Below are 25213 nucleotides of genomic sequence, written 5' to 3' on the forward strand. Positions count from 1 at the left end.
CCTAGCAGTTTGTTTTGGCAATAACTGAGGTATCTGGTTCTGAACAAATACCAGTGATGAATGTTATGTAAATACTGGTCTACCTTAAAATCTCATTAGAATATTCCCAGAAATAACTTGATGATAGTGAAATCTGGGGCTTGCATATTGCCTTCATCTTGTGTCACCAAAATGACAGTAAGGCTCTGTTTTAGTGCTCAGAGTCAGAGTAGCTTTTAGAGATCTCAAAAATTCAGTTTATAGCAGAAGAAAATTCCCCCTCTCCCTGCATTGTAAATTTGTAAAAACTTATTCAGTAGTTCTGACAAAATACAGGAAACTACTGTCATCTCTTCAGTGGCACTTCATAGGAAGATGTTGAAGCATATGGGGTTCTTTATGGACATCCTGTGCATTGCACTGTAAAGAAGCCAGTGATACTCTTCTTTTGCATTTTTCTGAGAAGGAGGAATTTTTGAATGACTCATGGGTTGAATCAATGACTGTTTCTGTCATATAGTAGCATTTTAGTAGAGATCAAATTCCAAATAGACTCATGGCTCATTTGAAGCATTCTGTGTATATTTGAAAATTATTTGACTGCAAAAATAAAATAATGGAGCTGTTGTGGCCATCTGTGTTCAGTGGAATATAGTACTATATTTATCTCCTGGATTTCTTTTGCTTATAATTTGAATCAGAGCTTTTGATTTGAAAAATATGATTGTATCAATGTTAAGTTTCTTTAAAGTTTTGTACTGACAGGCATGCATTTAAACAGTGTCTTTTAAGATTCAAGTTAACTTTTTCAATGGATTTTAACTAGTGTTTTTGACGATCATACTTGCAAGCATTTGTCTGCCTTACTGTTTAGAAGCAGCTTCACTAAATTGCATCTCCTGTATATTTGAAAAGGGTTGAGGAACACCAAATAGTTTTCTTGTATGGAAAATGTGTATTTTAATAATTTGTCTCTTCTGTGTGCTAGGCCCCAGGAGAGGAGAACTGGATATGAACAGCAATTTCATCCAGGTCCATCTCAGACAGATCATGATTCACTGGAATCTAAGCGACCACGTCTTGAACAAGTCTCCGATTCCCATTTTCAGCGTGTCAGTGCAGCTACTGTTTTGCCTTTAGTACATCCTCTGCAGGAAGGGCTGAGATCTGCGGATATTAAGAAGGTAAAGCCATTTTCTGAAAGTGTAACTTCCTATGTTGCAGTGATCTAATCAATTTTTTTTCTGTTTGGTAATTTTTTTTTATTTGTTTAAGTTCATTCTTTTATTCCAGAAACTTAATTTTGCACATTGTCACAAACTGGTCTTGAGTCAGTATTAGTCTTTAATAAAAAGAACAAGAAGATAAGGCTGCCTCAAACACAGTAAAGAGACTGGAGTTCAGAGTTGCTACTACGCTCTGAAGTCATTAGAATCTCAGTTGCAAATTTGTAGTCTTTAATAAAAAGAACAAGAAGATAAGGCTGCCTCAAACACAGTAAAGAGACTGGAGTTCAGAGTTGCTACTACGCTCTGAAGTCATTAGAATCTCAGTTGCAAATTTGTCATGGTGTACTACATGAAATATTTCTGCTTTCCAATTGAAAGCTGCTAGCAAATGCACGCTGGTCCATTTTTTTCTGTAATGAATGGTCAAAGTACTCCCCTCCACCCCCTCTCCCTTTTAAGCATTTGAAATGAGTCTGCTTATTTACATAACAGTAATTCTACTTGTCACTGTCTCATTTTGGGTAAATCTAGGGCAATCTAGTTTGGCGTGGATATTTTTCTATTGCAGATACTGAATATTGATTAGAGCAATTTGTGTAGAGCAGACAAATGTCTCTGAAATGAATATGTAATATCTTCTATTGTGCGTGCACACAAGCACACTGACTCAGACACTGAAAAGGTGGTGCACAGTGGGTGTGACTTTTGAAGGTGAGAAGCCAAATTTCTAAATTCAAATAGTTTAAAGAAAAATTTCACCATATGGATTCAAAAGCTAATAGGCACCAGATTTTTTTAGAAGTTGATGACTTGTCTTGCCTTCTCTCTACTATTCCTTTTATCATGTGAATGAATTGTCTGTGAAGTAAAGTAAAATTGTGATAACATGTGATTTCTTAGTAACTTGCTGTGTTGCATAGCAAAGATAAGATCAAAGGGGGCTGGAGAAACCAAGCTAAGGCATGCGGTGTTAACGTGCTTGCTTGGAACTGAATTTTTGTCCGGGCACTACATAAAGAAATCTACTGTCTCAGTGTAGAGATACAGCCCAGTGTTATCTGGAGCAGAGGAATTCAGACACACCATCTTTCAGTCAGATTGGCTTGAATGAGGGATGTATAACTGAGCTAGCTTTTGCCAGATGGGTAGTCATGGAGCGTGATGGTTTGAGGACAAAAACAAAGACAAGGTCCAACAGTGCTGATGTTAGAACATAAAGCATGTTGAAATATGTAGTTTGGAAACAAATTAAAAAGAAAAGACAAAAAAATCAAAGCCAAATGAATAGCGATCTGCCCTCCCTAAGTCATCTCTTCTCTTAAGTCATGTTAAGTTCAAGAGAACTAAACATTTATAACCACAACTAACTCCATATGTACTTTATTGGGCTGGTCATGGTTATCTTCAAGAATATCCACATTAATATACATGCAGAGTATTGAGGATTGGCTTTCAAGTAACCCTTCATTTAAATGTAAAAGATACTGCTTACATTTATGAAGAAGGATTTTTTAAAAGGGAGATGTTTTGATCTTATTTTGATTTCAAGGTAAATATTGAAGTCTGCTGTTATTTTTAAAGGTGGACTTCGAAATTACAGTATCATAAATGGGCTGTCAGTTAATTCTGAAATATTTAGAGCACTAACAAACTGAAATATTTAACTTAGCTCCTCAACAGAGAAGTAGGTAACTGGAAATTCTTTTTAATTCATGCATACCCGTTTAATTGATGAGCACTCATTTACCTGTTATCAATATGACTGATTCCTCTCAATCTTCCCCCTCCACATCCTGTCTCCATGAAAGGACCCAGCTTTTGGAGGAAAGCATGAGGGACCATCTTCTCCAATTTCTGGTCAGCCTTGCGGGGAGGACCAAAATGCTTCACCTTCAAAGCTGTCAAAGGAAGAACTGATACAGAGCATGGACCGCGTCGATCGGGAAATTGCGAAAGTTGAACAGCAAATCCTTAAACTGAAGAAAAAGCAAGTAAGCACAGCAGACACTGCTGCTGTTGTCTGCCAGTGAAAAGGGTGTGGAAATACTTCATTTGGTGGTGGTAGTGGTGAATTTTTGGTTACGTGACCAGATGAACAAGATAAAAAGGGAAGGTTATGTATACAATTTTGCTGGAACGTTTAAATAGTTTGGATATCACATAGTTTTAAGCATTTTAGAAAACAGGAGAAAGCCACATAGGAACATCAGTAGTACATGGCTTTATATTTTAAACTTTTGTCAGATGACTAGTGTAACAAGGGCACTGTGACTGTAATGTTGGCTGTAAAGGTGACTGCTGGGTGAGGGGAGGCTGTCAGCTTGCTGCTTTTGCAGTCTGTGCAAGAGGAGAATCCCTTGCATGTCTCCAAAACCAGAGCTTGTACAAAAGTCCCTGGATCATCTGCTTTCACAAGGACAAGAGCTCATATTACATCTGGAGCTCAGGTCTGCCTTGGGGGAAAGTGTCGTAGGAGGGGTGCAAGTAAACAGATAGAGCAGAGAAATAAAGGAGGAAATACCACTTTTTTTTAGCACAGTCCTGGCTATGCTTTGTGTTAGAGAACTGCACTTTGGCCATTGGAAGCAAAGGAAATGTTTGCTGGCAGAAGCTGTTGCCTTCCCAGTAGCTCTTGTGGCCAACTAAATCCACCCTACAATCTAGGCGTCTGTTATTCATTGGCAAAAACAAAATCCTTGTCTCCTTTTCCTTTTATGACTTTCAAAGATCCAGATAAAAATAGTGCCAGCTTTAAGGTTTTTGGTGGTTTTTTTTTTTTATTAATGGCAACTTTGCAGGAAATGAGAGTTATGCTGTAGGATTTGTTAACTTGTATGTCTAGAATAGCAAATAGACAGCTCTCTCTGGAGTGCTATGTTTTTATGGTCTGGAAAGATTTAATTACATCTGAATTTTAATGACCTGTAAAGTGACCTTCAGCAGAAAACCAAAAAAAGGGTGTCACTAAGTACCTGGCTGTGTGTTAGTGATGCTTATCTTTTTGTTTGTTTGTTCACTTTTCCACAAAATCAGCAAATACTATGAATATCATCTACGAAGGTTCCTTTGTGCACATTTGTAGGGTGATTTGACTTAAAAAAAATTACAAAGTTGCTGTTGTCTGCAGTAATTGAGCCTGCTTATTATGGCATTCTGCAAAAATTTAGATTTTGAATTCTTATGAAGCAATGCAGCACTTTCTAGCCTGTGTTGTAAGACAGAATGGAGCATTGGAAATGTTTGGTGCATGTTTGTGACAGGCGTGGATAAAGGATATTTAAAATTAAAAATGAAGATGTCACTGAATTAGATTTATTTGATATGAAAACAAATCACAGCAGTGTGGTGGCTTGGAAAATATTACAGCTGGTTTTTTGCTTATTTGAAACAAGATTGTAACAATCTTGGACAATCAATACACGTGGAGCGGTTTATTTCTGCTATGAAGTATATGTAGAATGATGTTCTCTGTGCATTGTTAGGACTTCTGTACCTTTTAAAAAAAAAGACAGTAGTAATAATAACACTTGAATAGCTACAATGTCAAAAGGCATCTCTGTGGATTACTTCCTCTGTGAGAAGCAGGTTTGGTGTAACTGTCCTCCAAAGTTTGTATTTTTGTTTAAAGTTAAATAGCGATAAATTACAGTGTGACAGTGGCTTTAAATTTCAAGTAGAAACACCTCTGATTTAATGAAGGTGAGACTTGTAAACAGCTAATTTGGTTTACTAATAGTACAAAAAATAGTCTTGTTATCGTCCCTGTTCGCCTTAAAACCATTTCATTCATTCCTTGTCAGTTAAGAAGAGAAATAACAGGCAGGGCTAACTGTTGATCAGATGCATATTTTATCTCTGGTGACTAATTACTGGTAAGGGTAACATGGTGCGGATGGCTGATTTTCTTTCTTTCGTCTCTTAGCAACAACTTGAAGAAGAAGCTGCTAAGCCTCCAGAGCCAGAGAGGCCTGTCTCCCCTCCTCCAGTGGAACAGAAACACCGCAGTATTGTCCAAATTATTTACGATGAAAATCGGGTAAGCGTGCTTTTCAATGTAGCTCTAAGTCTGACCCTGTGTGCTAAAATTTACTGTCTTAAATCATGTCCGTGGGGCAATTTTTGCATCTTCTATTTTACTGATTTGCCTGCCCCCATTTTAATATTGATTTACTTCTCTAAATGAAAGACACTTGCATGACATTTTTATTCTTGGTCGCAAGATCCTCCTTCTATCTTATAAGCAGTCTAGGGGAACACATCTCTGGGTATCATCCTTAGACCTCTGTGTTGAGATAAATCTATCTAAACACACATGCATCTGTAAATAGATAGATGTGTTTATGTGTGTGTGTATGTATATATATTTAAATGCTTCAAAAATTTATCTTGAATTCTTTTATTAGCTGAAGGGGGAAAAAAGGCGAATGTTGTAATATTCTGTGCCTTTTTAAACTCTGGCTTGTGTCATGTAAGATTTGGATAAATGACCAGATAGGAAGAAGTAGCATGTAGGTGAATTGTGAGCTTGTGTTGCAGAAGTTGTGATAAAAGCACAGGAGCTCAGTAATACCAGTAGCAAAATGCTTCCTGCCTTTTTTTTTTCTGTGGTAGTTTGAGATTAGGGATTTGGATATCTGCTGGTTTTGAAATTAGTATGATCTTTTGTGAGAGTGCTATATATTTGTGTAATTTCCCAATTTTTATTTTGTAGTTTAGGGGAACAGCTAACTTTGATTACAATAGACTATTTTTGAAAAATTGAGACAGTAAAAAACTGCAACACAATACTAGATTTTATACAGTAGAACTGTGTCCCAAGTGTTCCATGCATCCTGTTCTCCCCTTTCCCAAGTTGTCTCTGGAATTTGATGTATTTACTTAATACATTAGGACAATTATTATGTTATAAAAAATGATGTTACCAATTTACAGCAATATGTTTACTTCTGGTTACAAACCAGTTTTACTTTTTTAAATCTCTTAAGCCATTTCTGTACATAGCACTTGTTTGGTATCTTTCCATCTAGAGTTGTACAAGAGGCCAGTCCACTTGGCAGCTTTCAACTTCAAACCATTTAGGATAATTTACTTATTAGTAGGATAATTACTTCTAATATTCAACTACTGGTGGCTAAAATTTGGTTGAAGCATTAGGGCTAGAATTCGCTTTTCAATGTTTTGAGACCAGAAAAACCATTCTACCAGGGTAACACTATAATATTTCCTTGATGTATAATTATTTTGTACTGCTGTGAGTTCCAAAGAATTTCTCAAGATTGAAATTCCATGGGAAGAGGTTAGAACTGAGCAGAACACTTTCTTGTAACAACTGCTCTATGTGTTAGTTTCTCAGATATTGTTCTTTGCAGATGTCTTAGGGCTAGCACATAAACTACTGGGGGGAAAGAAGCAAATCTGAACTAGTCTGTTGGGTCATTTCAGATAACCTTGTCTGCTGACAAAGGGCTTTGGAAGATTGTACAGGCTTGAAATAAATCTGTGAAAGACAACTCTCTTATCCACTGCTGCCTCCTTTAGGGTCAGAATTATTTTGAGACCTTTGCCTAGTGTGAGGGAAGGAGGACCTTTGACATACTTTTGTGGGTTTGTAATTATTTATTAAATTCATGTTCTTTTGAACTGCTTTTATACGCCTATCAGCTTCCAGACATGGAAATCAGAGTAGTAACTGCACGATTCAGGTACAGGTTTCTGGATTTGCAGAGGCAACATTGCAGAAGTAGGTTAAGAAGGATGTAGTATGATGACACAGGGGTTTAGCAGCTTGTGTAAGTGAGAGAGCTCAGGTATGCTTTTGATATTAATTTCAGATGATTTACTATACAAAAAAATCTTATTTGCAGAAAAAAGCAGAAGAAGCTCACAAAATTTTTGAGGGTCTTGGTCCAAAAGTTGAACTGGTAAGTTGCGGGTTTGGGGTTTTGTTTTAGTTTTTGTGGTGGTGGTGGGTTTTTTTGCTTGTTTGTTATTTCTTTTTGATTGTTTTTGGTTTGGTTTTATTCTGTTCTGTTTTCTGTGTTGCCAGTGTTGCTTTCATCTCTGTAGTTCTGTTGTGGTAAACAGATGTAGTTCCATGTTTATGTATAAAAGAAGTATGTGTTTAAATACACTGGTGAATTGGGGCTTGAATGAACTGATTGGCTGCGTAAGTGTGATCTTTTAAAATAGATTTGAACCTATTAGAGAGAACAGTTTGAAATATAAAAAAAACAAAAACTATTATATACATAGGTACTTATAATGATCTAATTTTAAGTAATGAAATCTGTGCTTTGTGTTGAGTATCTTCTAGTCCCTTCAGATTGTTACATCTCAGATTGAGTGCGATGTTGGCAGAATATTAAAAGATTGTTAAATATATTGCGTACACTTTTAGAATTCCATGCATTGAAAAGTACTAAGCATACCTTTCTAATCCAAAATTTTAGCCACTTTACAACCAACCATCAGACACAAAGGTCTACCATGAAAACATCAAAACGTAAGTGCTTTGATATCTTCTCATTGTGCTGTTTAAGGCGTCTAGACTCAAACATTACCTCAATTTTTTGATTTTTGTGATTTCCGACTGGGATGCACGTACTTCAACCATATTTAAAAGCTTCCAGTCAATGTAACTTTCCAGTTTTTGTACTATTTAACCAATTTCTGTACTACCAGTTTTTGCAAAAGAAGAGATAAATTGCTGGTTTCAGATATGAAGAAATGCATAGTGAGCTATGTGCGTATTACTAAGTGCTATACATTTTACTACCATTTTATAATGTTTTGTTAGTACAGGAAAAATCCTACAGATGGTTGTCTTTTAAATAAAGTACTTCTTGCTCCACTCCTTCAAATGTAGCTGTATAGCAGTTCCAAAATACTTACTTTTTTGAGTAATGTATTGTAAAACTCTTAACTTTGGGATTGAATTACAACGATATTTTTTTTCCAAAGCATAATATCTTAAGCTCAATTTACTCAGTTCAGCATATTCTCTCTTGTGGTGAAGGAGAGCACCGTGCTTAAAATTGGAAGCTTTTGGGTCTTAGTTCCAGCCATCTTCAAGAATCTTCTCTGATAGAATATAGTGTTAGTAAGATGATTGTTTCATCAGGAATTTTCCCTCTTTTTTTCTACCCCTGGAGATATTTTTTGTAATAATGATCTGGCACCTAGAATCCATATGGGCTTTGTTGAGTAATTTTGAAGTGCTTGATTCTTACATAGCTCACTTTTTTTTTTCTGATTTTGTTTTCCAGAAACCAAGTGATGAGGAAAAAGCTAATACTATTCTTTAAAAGAAGAAACCATGCAAGAAAACAACGGGTAATACTTCTGTGTTTTTGTACAAAGAGCACAGGGTTGGTTTTCTGCCTGGATCCTTGACTTGCATTCCCAAATGTGTCATGTAGATCCCATTGATTAGAAAAATAAGATCTTAATCTAAAATTCTATTGATTTATTGAGAAGTAAACTTCAGGTTTGTGACTGTGGTTTCTTGATTATTTGACTGAAATTCATCTAAAGTACAATAAGGAGAAAGCTTTTTTTTTTTTGTGTGTGTGTGTGTGTTTCCCTTTTGTTTTCTTCATGATTGGAAGAGACCCATCTTCAAAATGAAAAGCCACTAGAGCAGGAAAAATATGGAGCCTACTCGTGTTACGGATACTGATCACTAAGTGTAATTTTATTTTAACAGGAACAGAAAATCTGTCAACGTTACGATCAGCTGATGGAGGCATGGGAGAAGAAAGTTGACAGGATAGAAAATAATCCACGCAGGAAAGCAAAGGAGAGCAAAACAAGAGAGTACTATGAAAAACAATTTCCAGAAATCCGGAAGCAAAGAGAACAGCAGGAACGATTCCAAAGGTATTACCATAGATTTGAAAAAAATGTTCCTTTCCTATCCTCCTTTTTAGATCTGCAATCGAACCCCATATTTTTTCCAAAAGAAATACAGAAAAAGGACTAATTAGCAAAGGCTAGTTAGGTTGTTGTGCTTGGTGAGACTGTGTTGAGTTAAGCTGTTCAGATGCACAAAGAGGTCTTGGGGTTGGTCTTCAGATAATGGGAGTGTCAGCTTCACATGAGCCTGTTCATTTTGGGCCTACACCCTAATTTAAACTTAGTATTTTTCTGTCACTGGGTGTCTGTGTTCCTCCTTTGTTTCGTGATCCCTATATTCATTACCCTACACACTCCAAAATCATTTGACTTCTTTAATTAGCAATTTGAGTGATCTTTTGTTGTACTTGCCATGTAATTTTATTCCAGGCATTTTTGCTTTTTGAAGTACGCAAGCTATGACAATTAAGTCACTATTATTTAATTTTAATCTATCAGGCATTTGTTAAATGGAGACTGTAGAAAGAGTTTTAAAAGGAATGAAGTGCAATTCATTTGAGAGTTGACTATCTACAGTACTGTTGGTAGCACTTTAAATTAGAATTAGGTCAAGTTTGATTCAGTTGTGTTCAAATCTGTTTATCTAATGTTTGAAATCAATTTCATACACCTTGGAGAGTTCAAGCCCCATAAAGATTTCATCTCATTATCTCTTCTAACAGTCTGTCTAAATCCTCTTACTTCATAAAACATAGGAGAAGCAGAGAGTTTGCACTATATTGTGAAGTCTGCAAGATCTGCCTTTGTGGAATCAGGAGAAGAGGAGAAAAAAAATGAATTGTTAGAACAGAAAGAGAACTCCTATCTGTAACAAGCTTTTACTTAAAGAATATATCACATCTTTGTAATTGCAAACTACTTGGGAAAGGGCCATCTCTTTACATTATGTTCTCCAACGTAATGGCATCTTTGTCTGTGGCTGTCCTTGTCTGTGGCTGTCCTTGTAATTCTATTGGCATGTAAACACTGAGGTTTTTTGGTCAGATTTTGTGCAAATTGATTAGTTCAGTAAAATCTTTGAGCAAATGAAGATGTTTTGTCTGTCTAATTATCAGTGATTTTTATCTCTGAAATGCTTTTTAACCCACATGCTGTAATATATTATTTGATGATCTTAAGTGTAAAGATCAGCGGCTGAAAAATTATTCCAAATTACAGCAGTCTTCCTGAGTTTAGAAGTTAAAATGTTCCTTTGTTGTAGTGAGTCTTGGTGCTGTATTAGTATCTTGACCAAATTGATGAAAGGCAATTTTGATGTGTTTTTTTTTATTATTTTTTTTTTAAAAAAGCTGTCTTTCCCAGTGTATCAGTTGTACTAATTAAGATGATGATTTCTGTACCACTGATGAATGTTTCTTACATTAACAGGCTTCTGCTGAGTATATCTAAAACACCTACTTGCAGCGGAATTGTGCTAACACTCCTTTTTTGATGTTGACTCGAGGATGCCTTTCTTGCTAAGCCTGGAAAATTCACCTGTGAAACCAAGCAGTTGTTTGAAATTGCAGCACATTAATAAGAGGTCACGCTCTGGTGCTGCTTAAGGAAGTTAGTCCTAACTAAGTAATTTGGCAGACTGATAACAATATTTTGAAGAAGAATTTTGAAGGTTGTCATTGATGTGTACAAAATCTGAAAATACAGCTCTTTTCCACTTTATCCTCACTACTTCTGTTTTCCTTTAATTCTAGAGTTGGTCAAAGAGGGGCTGGACTCTCAGCAACTATTGCTAGAAGTGAACATGAGATTTCTGAAATCATTGATGGACTCTCTGAGCAGGAGGTGAGGCTCTTGTCTGTACTTTGCTGTAGAGACACAGCAAATGACTCTATCCTTTCGGTGGCAGTGAAAGGTCTCTTTCAGAGGGTTTGGTTTTTTTGATAAGAGAAACCTTTTTGGGCTGGTTGGAGAGAGTCTCTGTGAAGTTTGGCTTGAAGCAGTTTTTACAAATGCTTTTCTTTTAAGGGTTATGCTTCCTAATTGTGTGTGTCCTAGATTTTTCTGGTATGTCTGTGTTCATTGCAGGCTTGCTACAAGCTAGTTCTTTACAGCTGTAACAAACCTGTGAAAACTCCTCTTTCTAAAACCCTGCACCATGTTAGTTTTTCATCATTTGTTACACTTTCCTTTAACTGAGTGTGTAAATGGTCACTGGGGTAGTGACAACTTCTAGAAGAGTTAAGCAGACACAAAGAAGTTTTAAACTAACTGTGAATGTATATTGTGGTGGAGCTTTAGAGGGTTGTGTAATTCAGTAACTGTGAACATTAGGAGCAACTTTTGGTATCTTTACTTTTTCTTTTATTCTTTGCCTGTAGAATAATGAAAAACAAATGCGCCAGCTCTCTGTCATTCCTCCCATGATGTTTGATGCAGAACAAAGACGAGTGAAGTTTATTAATATGAATGGTCTGATGGAGGATCCCATGAAAGTTTATAAAGACAGACAGTTCATGAATGTCTGGACCGACCACGAGAAAGAGATTTTTAAGGAAAAGTAATGGTTTTTTGTCTTTTATTTTTGTTATGTTGCAAATGGCAGTTAAATACCTAACCCCACAGTAAACATCACTAAATAGGGAATGCTGAAGCTTTTGTGCAGTAATATTTGATAATGTTCTTAGTTGGATGAATAAATTGAAAACGTTTTAGACTACTTATTTTTCTACTGAGTAGACTCACATGCATTTAATCCTTAGATAAGAAATTATCTTAAAAATACTTTAGTTTTGTGATAAAGTTTAAATGAGAAGAGTAGGTAAATGATCTCATTATATCAGATAATAGCTAATTTTAAGTGCTTAGATCTAAATTTGCACAATTTGAATACTAGGCTTTTTAGACAAATTTCAGTTGTGTAACTCAAAGGTTTGCTGATGGAACAGATTGTTTGGAAGACTGCTTTGCTTATTTCGTCATGAGTTATGTTGTTAAACTGAAATAATTTCTGATTTATAAAAGGTTTGTCCAACATCCCAAGAACTTTGGTCTAATTGCTTCCTACCTGGAACGAAAGGTAAGACCTTTTTTAATGCAAGTAGAGCCTAGGGTGGGATCCCTAACTTTCCAAATGTAAGTCGTTTATCCCAGCATCATTTTCTCTTCCTGGAAAAAAATGTAAGTCCAAAAAAAGTTACTGCTTTCATGGGATTTTGCAATGCTTGATCAGTAATGCAATCAGTGCATGCAAACATCTAGCAAAAAAGTTAGTGAAATGACACTATTGACAACAGTAAAAGAAAACTTCTAGTTTTGATCTTACTTTCTTGTTGAAGGGGGTAAGCTGCTGTAACTATCTCACTGTTTAGAGAAGGACATAATTGTCTCTGCTGAGAGCCACTGTGTGAACTCCCACTTTTCCAGTCCGTGGGATCCAGCTGGTGGCTGAATTAGTCTTTAGTACTGATTTTACTGGTGTAAGAAGTAATGGCGAATTAGGATTTCTTAAGACTTACAGCAGCATCTTGATTACGTACAGCTATTAGGATGAATAGAAGCTTTCAGACTTGCAAATTGTCTAGTATAGATGAAATTGTGCAGACAGAAGTAGCTGAGGGATATTATAAATACATGGGACCTTCGTTTAACACTGCCATTTTATGCATAGTTATATTGTTATATTTGTGTGTGAATTCACTTCCCCGCTGAGCAAACAAATCTAATAGTGTTATTTTAGTCTAGGGGCTGAATAGCTTCAGTGTTGAGAGAAATTAAATACTAAAAATGTATTCTTTATAGCTGTAAAACCTAATTATTTTTTTTGCTTGTTCACTTTAGAATGTTCCCGACTGTGTATTATATTATTATTTGACCAAGAAAAATGAAAATTATAAAGCCCTTGTGCGAAGGAATTACGGTAAACGCAGAGGAAGAAACCAGGTATCTTAAATTTATTTGTCACTTGAATATTGTTATTTTATTGTTTCAGGTACTATCTGATATAGTAAGTACATGATATGCATAAGGCCAGGGGCCCTTTTTAATGAAAATTCATTTTATTTGAGGACCCTGCCATATATATTGAAGTTAACATTAAATCCTATGTTGAAGCCAACAGGAATTAGGTTTAGCATGTGACTTCCAGTAGAAAATATATAATCACTTATTATGTCAATGCTTGTCTAAAAGCAGAAATTAATAGTGATCTTTATTTGGTGGTCGGGCTCAAAGTCAAACTGGAACTTAATAGCAAGAAGAAAGAGACCAATTGAATTGAAATAAAGTAGATGAACAGAGTACTAGGTGTAACAGCCAAACCTGCAGGTATTTTGAGTTTTTATCCTTAAAATGAATTTAACAGCTGGAAACCAGTATGGATGTGATATGGTGAAGAAATACTTAGTGTTTTGTTGGAACTGAAGCTTGATGGGGGCGGGAGGGGAGAGTCCTTTCCAATTCAAGGTTTTAGAAATCCGCAGATCTTAAACTCTGAAGAGTTGTGGGTTATTGGATTTAGTCATATCTCAACAGTGATACTAAAAAGAAAATAGTGGAGACTTCGAGGTGTTGTGACAGTGCAAATTTGTATTGAACTGCAAAACAGCAAATGAAGTAAACATTACGCTTCAGGATATGTGAATCCTCTTTTCTAATAATGTAAGTTTTCTGGCAGTCCCAGCAAATGGATTTTTTTATATAAAAGAAAATTGCTACAAACAGCTTCAGTTGATAAGTTGATCCTGTTTGCCAGAAACAGTCATTGTGGTGTGCTTCTGTGATGCTGTTGTACTTTTAAATTATATTTGGTGTTCTAAGAGAAGAGGTCAGGTCACATAAGGCTTGTCTGTACCCCACAAATTATGGATTGCTTGGGATAAGGTCATTTTCATTATGCACAGGATTTAGTTAGAGCTTCTACATTGACTAATTGTGAACTGCTGTGATGGGAGAAAACACTGGAAGTGTGCTGTATTTTGCTAGAACTTCTGTTAGACTTTCTAAGCCTAATAATGCTTTTAAATAGGAAAAGTGTCTTGTTGTGTGACTAGTGATGGTGAAGGATTCCAATTAAAGTATGGATGTATGGCTAACACAAAGAAGATGGAAATAAACGAGATTTGTCCAAAATGTAGACAGTAGCTGTGGACATTAAACACAGATAAAGCTGTGATTTTAAGTGGCTCAGTTTCATATTCCAATATAAAATGATACTGGTGTGGTCATAGTATGTACATGTGTTGAGCAGTGTCTTTGCTGTGTGCTGTTCTTCTGAAGCTCTTCTAAGAGCTGAGGAGCCAGAACTGGCTCAAGCTGGAACACAACGTAACTGTAAGTTTTGAGATATTCAGAAGATCGTAACTGTATATTTAACTGTCATTCCACATAGTTAAACTTTAGAGCATTGGAGCTGGCAGAGTTCAAAATTTGGATGGATTTCTCAGTCCATAAATTGTGTGCTTTCCTTGGACAATGCATATAAACGGGATAGATTTTTAATTACAGCCTGGTACACGAGGGCATAGATGGGTGGACTCAGCTCATTATAGAAGGAAACCCCAGGTGCTTTGCCTGACTTTGTAACTGCTCCTCTGAATACTGGCTTATACCCAAATTACTGACTCATTTTGAATTTTAGCAGAGTTGTAAGTCTTAGTTGCTGGTGGTTGATCCACGTTAAGTACTACAGCAAATCACTAAACTTTGGGCAGCTGCTGGACGGTTCGTGTGTGCTCTGTGGTAAGGATCAGATACGAGGCAGACCTTGTAGCTCTGCAGAATGCTGAGAGACACTTGCAAACTCAAGGAAATACATTAAACATTTTAAATGGAAAATTTTACCATTTCTGGAAGTTTAAATCCAGAAGTGTTGTAGTTAGCATGTTTAGTAATGCTGTGGTAAGGAATTGCACAGTACCAAAAATCATATTTGTATTTCTTAATTTTATAAATGATTAATTAGAAACATCTCTAACAGCTAGTAAAAAGAAACTGAGAGTGTCAAACTGCCTTCCTTGCCAGAATTTTTATCTTACAGTTGCAGATTGCAGTTCATCCCCCCTCTCCCTCCCACACCCCAGCTTTGTTTGGAGCTGATATTTTTCATATCTCAGAGCAACAACCTGAAGCTTCCTTGCTGATGGGCAAACACAAGTCCTGTGAGATTTATGATGTGCACCAAGATGTGCCTATGCCAATAACAGGTGCTTCAGTTTAAACTCTTAATAATTCATATATTTTTGTAAATCAGAAGGCAAGCAAATAGAATGTTGCTGTGGAGAAGATATTAATCATGGTAATGATGTTGAAATCCTTCAGAGAATGTTGTGAGTACAACTTCAATCAAGTTTCATCCTGGAGGCTTTTACTTTAGAGAAGCTGAATACTAGATTAAGGCATGTCACGTTGTGAGACGTAAGGCTTATTGAATTCTGATACATTTTTGTCCTCAAATAGGTTTAGAAAAGCCTTATTATAATATGCTACCTAAACCATTCCAGAGTGCTCACAGATGCAACTAAAGAACTGCATCTTAAACCGAACGTGACTTTTCAAATGAAGAGCAAGTTTGTAACACAGTATAGGAGGAACGCGTGGCTCTATGATGCTTTTGCATGGATTATGGAGAATTCCTTAATTAACTCATTGAAAGGAGGTTCTCTCCCAGAGAGAGTGGTTGGTGAGGGGGGTGTTTCTGTGCCTGGCTGCCTGGTCAGCACAAGCTGCTGGTGGTGGCCGGAGCCCAGTCCCTTCGCAGCAGGTGGAAGGGACCGGTGATGTGACTAGACAGAAATTCCCTCTATGTCCCCGACGGCCAATCAAGCCCGGGTCGGTGGGGATTAATTACCTCGGGTGACCCTGGCGAGATTAGAAGGTTGTATGTGAGATGGGCAACTCCACCGTAGGCAGCTTAAGTGGCAGAATGACACCATTTCCTGGAATAAACACGTTGCTGGGTCAGGCGGCCTCCGCGAAAGAGCTGTGTGATGTCGGTGCTGGTGTGGGGTTTGTCCTTTTGAGTCGTACCCTGAGCTAAAGCCCGTCCCCTTGCCTGGATAGTAAAAGTTCTAATCAACAGATGAATGTGCAGGTACGTCGCTGACCGAGGCTTCAACTGTTTTAAGGTTTGTGTTTAACCTGCACTTGACCTATTGATTATGCATGTTAAATAAATTCACGGTGAAATAGAGAAGCCTGTTATTTACAAAGTGGGATGTTAAGTTAGCCAGGCAAAAAGAACAGAGGATTTCCAGCAACTGTTTTGTAAATAGTTTATATGTAAAATAGAGATTTTATTTTTAAAAATTTTTTCTTTTCTTCTGAAAATGCAATTTTAAACTCCTTGCCTTTGAGGCCGATCTATTTAGCACGATGGAAATAATTTATCTTAGCAGGTCTCTGACATTTTGCTTGGAGCAAGTTTTTGCATAACCGAGTAATGCCAGCATCTTGAATGCTAATGATTTGCATCAGGACGATAGCAGTTAGTGTTTGGGTTTTCTGCTCCAGTTCACGTTATTAAAATGTCAAAAACAAGTCCTTTTTGTGACTGTTTCTAGCCTCAGTTTTGTTAGTGAAACAGTGACACCTGCTGCTACACTTACGGGAAGGTTGGTTCATCTGTGAAAAGGAAAAGCCTATTTTGAGGAATTTTTCAGTGGACTGTAAAATCTGAGTTAATGGAGTCCTAGAACAGCAATCCTTTAGATCTCTCTCCTTGTCTTTCCATGAATTGTCAAGTGTCCTTTGACTATTTATTTGAAAGGTAGCTTCTATAGAAGTATTGCATGTATTTTGCTTTTTTAAAGTTGACTCGCAGAGTCTCATGCCGGGTAAGGAACAAGTGGGTTGTGCACACACACAAATTTTGTGGAGAGCACCTGGGTGTTTCGGTTCCGAGTGGGTGATGGTTTGTTGGAGGTGGCTTCTTTAACCCATTCAAGCCCCTTCAGTGTCAACTCCTGAGGGTGGTTCCCTCAGTGTGGTCATGTCTTAACTCCTCACCCTCTCTTGCATTCTGTAGTTTCTTATGAAAACATATTTAAGGCAGAATTTAAACTGTATTCATGCATTTTGAATAAACTGACGTGTTTTCAGAGAGGAGGAAGAGAGCTCTTTCTTCCTCTTCCCTCTCCCCTCGCCTTTAACTGGAGTCTGCCCACTATAACCTCACTTGCAGCCTCAGGCTTTCTTTTCTCATTCTCCTTGTACGAAGTCTAACACACAACGCTTGGATTTTTTGGGGGGCCTCAGAAGATCACCTTGTTACAGACACTGTTCCGGGTAAATGGACAACAGGAATTAAGCTCTCGATGCTTGTTGTGGGTTGCTGCCTTCTGAGGCCCATCAGGAGAATTAATTCATTTACCATTTGCTTCATGGAAGGGTTCTGGGAGTTTAGGGGGTGGGTTACAGGATTTATTTAGTAGCAGAAAACTATTCCTTGGTATTTTAACCTGGAGAGGATGGAGTTTGCAGGTGAGCTGTGGACAGAGAAATTCAGCAGTGTTGGAAAGCAAGATGTTTTGGCCATATGCAGATATATCATTGTGGATGGCAAAAATCAATATTTAGGCTCTTAAATATATTTAGGGAGGGTTACAACACTAAAACTTAAGGAAATCTTTTCTGTAGCCACGTTTGTTTGATCTTTCCTAATGCTTGGGGATTTTTTCCGTATAAGCAGTGTCATTTTTTTACCACTTCCTTAAAACATCACAGGATGTTTGGCTTGTCTTAATGTTAGGCCACTTCTAACAGCAAAGTCAGACAGGGAATGCTGTGGCTATTTTATTTTTCTGTGTGATAAGGAATAGCAAAAACAATGCTACAAATTTCTCTTACCATTTTTAGTTTATTTTTTAATTTTTATTTTTTAGCAGCTGCAAGGGACCATTCTGGTAATTCTGTGTGATCACATTCAGTAACAGAAATTTCTTTCATTAATTCCTGTCTGAAGCGGATTGTTTCTTCTGGAAAGTTTTAAATCAAATTTATGTGCTTTCTAAAATGAGATACCCTTGCACATGGTAGTCATCTGGATTGCTTTGAAAGATAAGGAGCGAGAGTCTCTTAATAGACAATGCGTAAATAGTGTTTTGTGCAGTTTTCCTTAGTATAATTATGGGTAATGGTAATTACTTTGTCATTTTGTCAGTGCTTATGTGCTTGTAAAACTATAATTTCAATAAAGACTATAGTTTAATTAATAAATAAATAATTCCAGGCTATAATTTTTCTTCCATAACTTCAGTGGAAACATAAGCCTGAAATTCCTGACCCTGTTTTTTGAACAATTATATTTCTTGATTACTGATGGCAGTTTTGAGAAGATGGCTTAGAGTTGGTCATAATGTTTGTGCTACTAGATCTTGTGCTTCCAAGATGTGAGCTATCAGGTTTCACTATTTTAAAATGGACAACGTTAAAAATAAAATTTGAGAGGAGCAACAACATTACTACACAAGATGTTGGTCAGAGCTCTCCAAGTACTTTTAAAATGTAGCTGTTCATTTTTAGTGACATAAAACAGCACATGTATTTGTCAACACGTGTACGTGGACATTATCACCTCTGTGCTCACCCTGCAGAAGAAGCCTGTCCCTCCATGGTATTTATAAGACAAAATAGCGTATCTGAACGGGGCAGCTGAGCAGAAGAAACAGAAGAGAAAATAAATTGAGAGGTTCTGAGGTTATACAGCTGATACGTAGAAATTGCACATTCTGCAGTAAAGGGGACTTCTGAAGTCTGGGAGATAATGCTTGGAACATCATGTTCATTATGATTTCAGGGTGCAGACAGGTGTTACAGGTTTTGGCAGAGGTGTTTTAATATTATGTTTACCGGTGTGCAGTGATTGTAACTTAAAATATTATCATTCAGTGGGAGGTAAGACAGCATCAGTGTTTCTGCTGCTCTGAGTACAAGTTGCTGCACTTTGTGTGACCAAGTTGTTATAATGTGTAAATCCCATTTCATTTCAGCAACAAATAGCTCGTCCTTCTCAAGAAGAAAAAGTAGAAGAAAAGGTAGAAGAGGAAAAAGCAGAAAAAGCAGAGAAAAAAGAGGAGGAAAAGAAAGATGAGGAGGAAAAGGATGAGAAGGAGGAATCTAAGTAAGTATATGTACTGGAAATGCATTAATTTGCTTTAGATTGCAGTTTTTTGCACAGATCACGCCAGAATTTGCATTAGTCTGATGGTGAAATCTGGACTGAAAACTGTTAGGGTAGGCTTTGTGTATTAAAATTTTTGTGGATGTACCAATTTCTGTGTCTTGCTGAACTAATCAGACTGATGGAAAAAGCCATGGTATTGGTTTTTTGCACATGTAATAATTTTCATATCTTGTTGGTTTGGTTTTTTTCTATATGTTCTATCACAGTGTTCATATTTTCTTTGAAGTTGATAATATAGTGTATCTATGTTGTTCTCTAACAACTCTAAATTGTGGGCAGTAAGTGAATTCTGTCTCAGTTAAAGGTGTCTTTTGGGTTTGTGGAGTTTTGTAGTTTGGTTTGGTTTGGTTCTGGTTTGTTTTTTTAACATCCATATTCAGGAATATCTGCCCATAACGGCTGTCTGAAGGTAACTGAATTGTTTTAACTATTCCCAGAGAGAATACCAAAGAAAAGGACAAAACTGAAGTTGCACCAGAGGAGACGGAGGAAAGGGAGCAGGCCACTCCTAGGGGCCGAAAAACTGCCAATAGCCAAGGTCGTCGTAAGGGCAGAATCACCAGATCAATGACAAATGAAGCTGCACAAGCCAATGCTGCTGCAGCTGCAGCCACTGAAGAGCCACCACCGCCTCTTCCACCCCCTCCAGAACCTTGTGAGTAGCATTTATAGGACACTCGGGGACCCATCTGGTCATGAGGCTCTTCGCTGACATAGGGCTATTTTCTGTGCATGAAGTGCACTTTTTCTTTTTAGTATTTATCATTTTGTGACTGTGTGGTGCTGTTAAACTGCACACCTGTAACTTCACGAACAGTATATGTCTGATCAGGTGACTGTTAGAACCACGTTGGGGAAAAAAAAAGGCAGTTCAGCCTTTCTGTGATAACTACTTTTTCTTTCTTTGCAGAGCTAATGGTGGATCTGTGGGGATCCAAATGTCTTTGACACAGATTGACTTACAGGCCTGATATTTGAGTGCATTAGGGAGTTTTATAATTTGAAATAGATCCTAGCAAGTTGTTTTGTTGTTGTTATTCCTGCACTAGATGACGAGAGACTTCTTTAAAATAAAATGTTACTTTCTTGGCACATACGGTTACAAGAGACAACGCATTTCTGAAAAGGCTGACAGAATTTGTGGTGGTGCAGAAATACTAGCAAATAGAGTACCTTGTGGCTAGTAAATAATTAGCCAAGGTGGCAGGGCAGGTTTTTTTTTTTTCCTTTGCAGTTCTCTGCTGTGGCAGTTTGTTACTCCTAGATCTTCAAATGGGTAGTTAGAGGCAGCTGCCGTTCTAGAATTTGTAAAACCTCTTTTGTTGCTCAAATATTCTGCATATCCTAAAGAACAGAGTAATTGGACAAATTCGTTCTCATTTAACTGTAACATCAGATTATGATCAATATTCTTGCTCAGTTGATATGGTGGGTTTTTGTCAGCAGATAGACTAAGGCAGTAGTGGTCTTCAGGTTTGTCTTTTTTTAAACCATTTTTGCAGGATTTTCTGGAAAATCCAAAATAGCTTTTCAGTGGATCAGATACTTTATAGTGTCCTACTTCTATTGTTTGTTAATGAAAGCTGTTGAAGTGTCTGTGTTGAATGCTACGGGTAATGGCATGTTTTATGAAAAGGAAATGGAGGCTGTTGCATCTTAATGCCATTCAGAAATTTAAACTGAATTATATCAAATCCAAGAAATGACTGGAAAGTATTTTGCGTTGAGTCACACTTAGTTTCCCGCTTGGTTTTACTTACTGTTTGGGGTTTTTTTTGTTTTATTTTTCTCTGTTTGTCCAGTAGGAGACTCGGTGAATACAAGAATAGTAGATTTCTTGATACACACTAATCGATAAATAACCATTTCAGTCCTCTCCACAGCAGTCAGTGAAATAAGATGGAACTAGCTTATAGCATGTTGGATTGCTGCTTTTAGTAGTTGATGGTAATTATTGTCTATATCTCTAGCTTGGTTTAATGGAGAGTACTTTCCACTCCTGAGCAGCTTTCCCAAATGATTTGAACAAGCCCTAACCTAAATAGATTAGTTGACTATGGGATGCGTGTTTTGTGCCATAATAGTGCATCCTGGTCTGATCAGTGTCTTTGTTTCTCTTTCAGCTTCTGCAGAGCCTGTGGAGACATCCCGCTGGACAGAAGAAGAAATGGAAGTTGCTAAGAAAGGTAAACCTTTTTGACTTACTTCTGAATACTTGTATTTACAAAATGATTATAATTTACTGAATACGAGTGCTGTCACTTTTTGCAGCACCACACTGAATGTGGCAGTTTGTTACTCCTAGATCTTCAAATGGGTAGTTAGAGGCAGCTGCCGTTCTAGAATTTGTAAAACCTCTTTTGTTGCTCAAATATTCTGCATATCCTAAAGAACAGAGTAATTGGACAAATTCGTTCTCATTTAACTGTAACATCAGATTATGATCAATATTCTTGCTCAGTTGATATGGTGGGTTTTTGTCAGCAGATAGACTAAGGCAGTAGTGGTCTTCAGGTTTGTCTTTTTTTAAACCATTTTTGCAGGATTTTCTGGAAAATCCAAAATAGCTTTTCAGTGGATCAGATACTTTATAGTGTCCTACTTCTATTGTTTGTTAATGAAAGCTGTTGAAGTGTCTGTGTTGAATGCTACGGGTAATGGCATGTTTTATGAAAAGGAAATGGAGGCTGTTGCATCTTAATGCCATTCAGAAATTTAAACTGAATTATATCAAATCCAAGAAATGACTGGAAAGTATTTTGCGTTGAGTCACACTTAGTTTCCCGCTTGGTTTTACTTACTGTTTGGGGTTTTTTTTGTTTTATTTTTCTCTGTTTGTCCAGTAGGAGACTCGGTGAATACAAGAATAGTAGATTTCTTGATACACACTAATCGATAAATAACCATTTCAGTCCTCTCCACAGCAGTCAGTGAAATAAGATGGAACTAGCTTATAGCATGTTGGATTGCTGCTTTTAGTAGTTGATGGTAATTATTGTCTATATCTCTAGCTTGGTTTAATGGAGAGTACTTTCCACTCCTGAGCAGCTTTCCCAAATGATTTGAACAAGCCCTAACCTAAATAGATTAGTTGACTATGGGATGCGTGTTTTGTGCCATAATAGTGCATCCTGGTCTGATCAGTGTCTTTGTTTCTCTTTCAGCTTCTGCAGAGCCTGTGGAGACATCCCGCTGGACAGAAGAAGAAATGGAAGTTGCTAAGAAAGGTAAACCTTTTTGACTTACTTCTGAATACTTGTATTTACAAAATGATTATAATTTACTGAATACGAGTGCTGTCACTTTTTGCAGCACCACACTGAATTCATAATTTCAAATTTGCTGTTGGTTTGATTTTTGTGGTGTGTTTTTATTTTTTTAACGAAAGCAAACATCTTTAACAGACAAAATCAGTTTTTTGAGACTCAGTTTGATGTTTTTCATATGGGTTACTTGGAGCAATTTGTTGTTGTACTTGGACCATGGAAGTTTGTAAAACAGATGTGAAGGTGTGTGTGTCATATGTAAATTTCCCAGCTAATGTATTTATAAGTTATAAAAATTCCTTTTGTATAAGACAGTCTTTTTATAGAAAGGCTAATCTAGTTTATAACTTGTCTAGTTGTTTTGCAGATACTGTAACCTGCAAATCTTATGCATAAAATCAGTATTTTAGCAGAGGTGTTACATACTAGCAACAGCAAAGAGTTAAGTTTGAAGGCTTAAGACATTCAGGTCGGCACAGCTTTTTTTCACCTTTTAAGTAGTTATCAAATACATTGCCACAGTGAGTGTTCTCTTAAGGAAATCAATACTTCTATATCTTACCTATCCATAGGCATTATTTCGTTTATTTGGGTTTGGATAATTGAATCATTTATCATAGTAAATATTGGTTCTTATTTGTTTGAACAGGCCTAGTGGAGCATGGGCGAAACTGGGCAGCAATTGCCAAAATGGTTGGGACAAAAAGTGAAGCTCAGTGTAAGAACTTCTACTTCAACTATAAAAGGAGACACAATCTGGACAGCCTCCTCCAGCAGCACAAGCAGAAGGTAAGCACAGAGGGCACTGAATATTTTGCAGGGGAAAACTTGGCATCGTTCTGAAGGCATTCATCACGGTTCACTAAGACTTTTGCAGTCACCACTTGTTTCCTTTTCTACTTGTTTTTGTGTTGTGACATAAATCTAGAAAAGGCAGCTGATGCTCACTGACCTGTGGTGCTAATCAGTTCTTGCTTTAAAATGCAGTAGAAAATTTTCTATCAGATAGAACACTCAGCCTGAAGAATTCCTTAGTGCTCTGAAAACCACCTTCCTTATCAGTAGACCAGCAACTATAGAAGTTCAGCTCATCACTGTAGAAGAGTTACCTTGAAACACAATGAGCAGTAACCTTACAAAACAGAGCAAGAGAGTTGGTAGAAGACCAAGAAATGAAAGATTTGGGGCATCTAAAATAGAATCCTGAGTATTGGAATCCTGTAAACTGTGATGTTATCCTAGTCTTCTCTCACTGGACTGAAGAGCATCAGTGTCTGTGTTTGCTGCAGTCATTCTGTTGTCCCCCAAACATACATTGACACAGTGGGTTGTTCCTGAACTTACTTTTGATCAGAGCAGCAAAAACTGGTCTGGAGTTGAAAGAGTGTGTGCCCGTGTGAATGATTCTGTGCTGAATAGATATTCTTTGCCTTTCATTTCAACCTCAGATTGATAAGTGGGAATGCATGTAAAAGGAAATAATACTTGCAAATTTTTGGTACAATGTAAGTTCTGTGTCTTTATCAGTCTTCGCGAAGGCCCCGTGAGGAGCGAGATGTATCACAGTGTGAGAGTGTAGCTTCGACTGTGTCAGCTCAGGAGGATGAAGATATTGAAGCATCTAACGAAGAAGAGAATCCAGAAGACAGCGAAGGTAAATTTTCTGGGATGGAAATTTGTATATGTACAGAAAGGGACATATGTTTTGTGCCGATTATATGCTCAGAAAGCTGTGTTCCATTTCATAATGTAGTGCTCAAATACTATGTTTCAGTTAGATTTTAGCATTTATAGTATTGAGCAGCCTTAAAATGTTATTGCTTAGTACTTTGAGATAATTTGACTATGCTGTCTTCTAGAGGATAGACTGGTAACACTTGTTCAAAAAATGGCACATTATGAAACAAGTTTAGTCAAAGATATGTACCCTTTGCTAGTTGATGGTCTCAGTAAAGCTTCAGACAGGCAAATTGAAGTGTTGGGGTTTTTTAAATGTGTTGGTTGCAACTGCTAACAATTATAGGCACTCAATATCAGTCAGTCCTGGCCAGTCTTTCATGAAGCTATAAGCAATAGAATTCATGAACGATGAATCGGAGAATGTGGCAAAGTGTTGGGGATTTGGGGTTTTCATTGAGGTTTTTGGTTGTTTTTTTTTAAGCTACTCTGTGTGTGTAATCCAGCAAATTGTCCATTTCTATAGTAGGTCAAAATAATTGCTTGTTTTTCAGACGGGTAGGTTAAAATTGATGGATTCTTACTTTATCCATTTGTTTAACAAACATTTCTAAAATACGGATGTTGCTCTAAGGAACAAAGATTCTTATCAGGAGATTAGACTTGAATATAAATCTATGTTTTAGATGTTGCCATAGTTTTTCATAAATGTTTTTATTTATCCAAAAGCTATTTATAATATAATGGAGTTCATGAACTAGGCTAAAAAGAGGAGGAGGGTTTTTCACTGCAAGAATCAATACCCTTCTTTAATTGGTATCCAGTTCTTGATGCTGTTTACACCTTTCCCAGAGCAAAGAAGACATTTTCAATAAAACAATGGTGTAAAGGAAGTAAATTAGAACTGTTAACTTTACAGCAAGAACTGCAAGTCAGCATGTCTATAAAATGTGACTGATTTTGATGTAAAATCAGGGTTTTGCCACTTCTGCCAGTGATGCCTCTAAAACATGTTAATTTAAATTATTTAA

The 25213-nt window shown here is 37.0% G+C and overlaps 1 protein-coding gene across 2 annotated transcripts in view; it reads left to right on the forward strand.

Moving 5' to 3' along the window:
• NCOR1 (nuclear receptor corepressor 1) overlaps positions 1 to 25213 on the forward strand; it is a 66457-nt gene that overhangs the window by 18387 nt on the left and 22857 nt on the right. Inside the window, exons 4-19 of one of the 2 annotated variants that reach the window (XM_014953134.1) lie at positions 968 to 1163; positions 3017 to 3199; positions 5131 to 5244; positions 7073 to 7129; positions 7658 to 7710; positions 8474 to 8540; positions 8914 to 9086; positions 10814 to 10904; positions 11441 to 11619; positions 12084 to 12138; positions 12900 to 13001; positions 19046 to 19176; positions 19677 to 19894; positions 21363 to 21425; positions 23155 to 23294; positions 24033 to 24159. In XM_014953134.1, coding sequence (XP_014808620.1) covers positions 968 to 1163; positions 3017 to 3199; positions 5131 to 5244; positions 7073 to 7129; positions 7658 to 7710; positions 8474 to 8540; positions 8914 to 9086; positions 10814 to 10904; positions 11441 to 11619; positions 12084 to 12138; positions 12900 to 13001; positions 19046 to 19176; positions 19677 to 19894; positions 21363 to 21425; positions 23155 to 23294; positions 24033 to 24159 — 1949 coding nt within the window. Of the gene's footprint in view, positions 1 to 967; positions 1164 to 3016; positions 3200 to 5130; positions 5245 to 7072; positions 7130 to 7657; positions 7711 to 8473; positions 8541 to 8913; positions 9087 to 10813; positions 10905 to 11440; positions 11620 to 12083; positions 12139 to 12899; positions 13002 to 19045; positions 19177 to 19676; positions 19895 to 21362; positions 21426 to 22403; positions 22467 to 23154; positions 23295 to 24032; positions 24160 to 25213 lie in introns of both variants that reach the window. The other variant, XM_014953135.1, reaches the window with a different exon arrangement.

The sequence above is a fragment of the Calidris pugnax genome, unplaced genomic scaffold, assembly GCF_001431845.1.
Source record: "Calidris pugnax isolate Ruff unplaced genomic scaffold, ASM143184v1 scaffold133, whole genome shotgun sequence".
NCBI classification, from domain to species: Eukaryota; Metazoa; Chordata; class Aves; order Charadriiformes; family Scolopacidae; genus Calidris; species Calidris pugnax.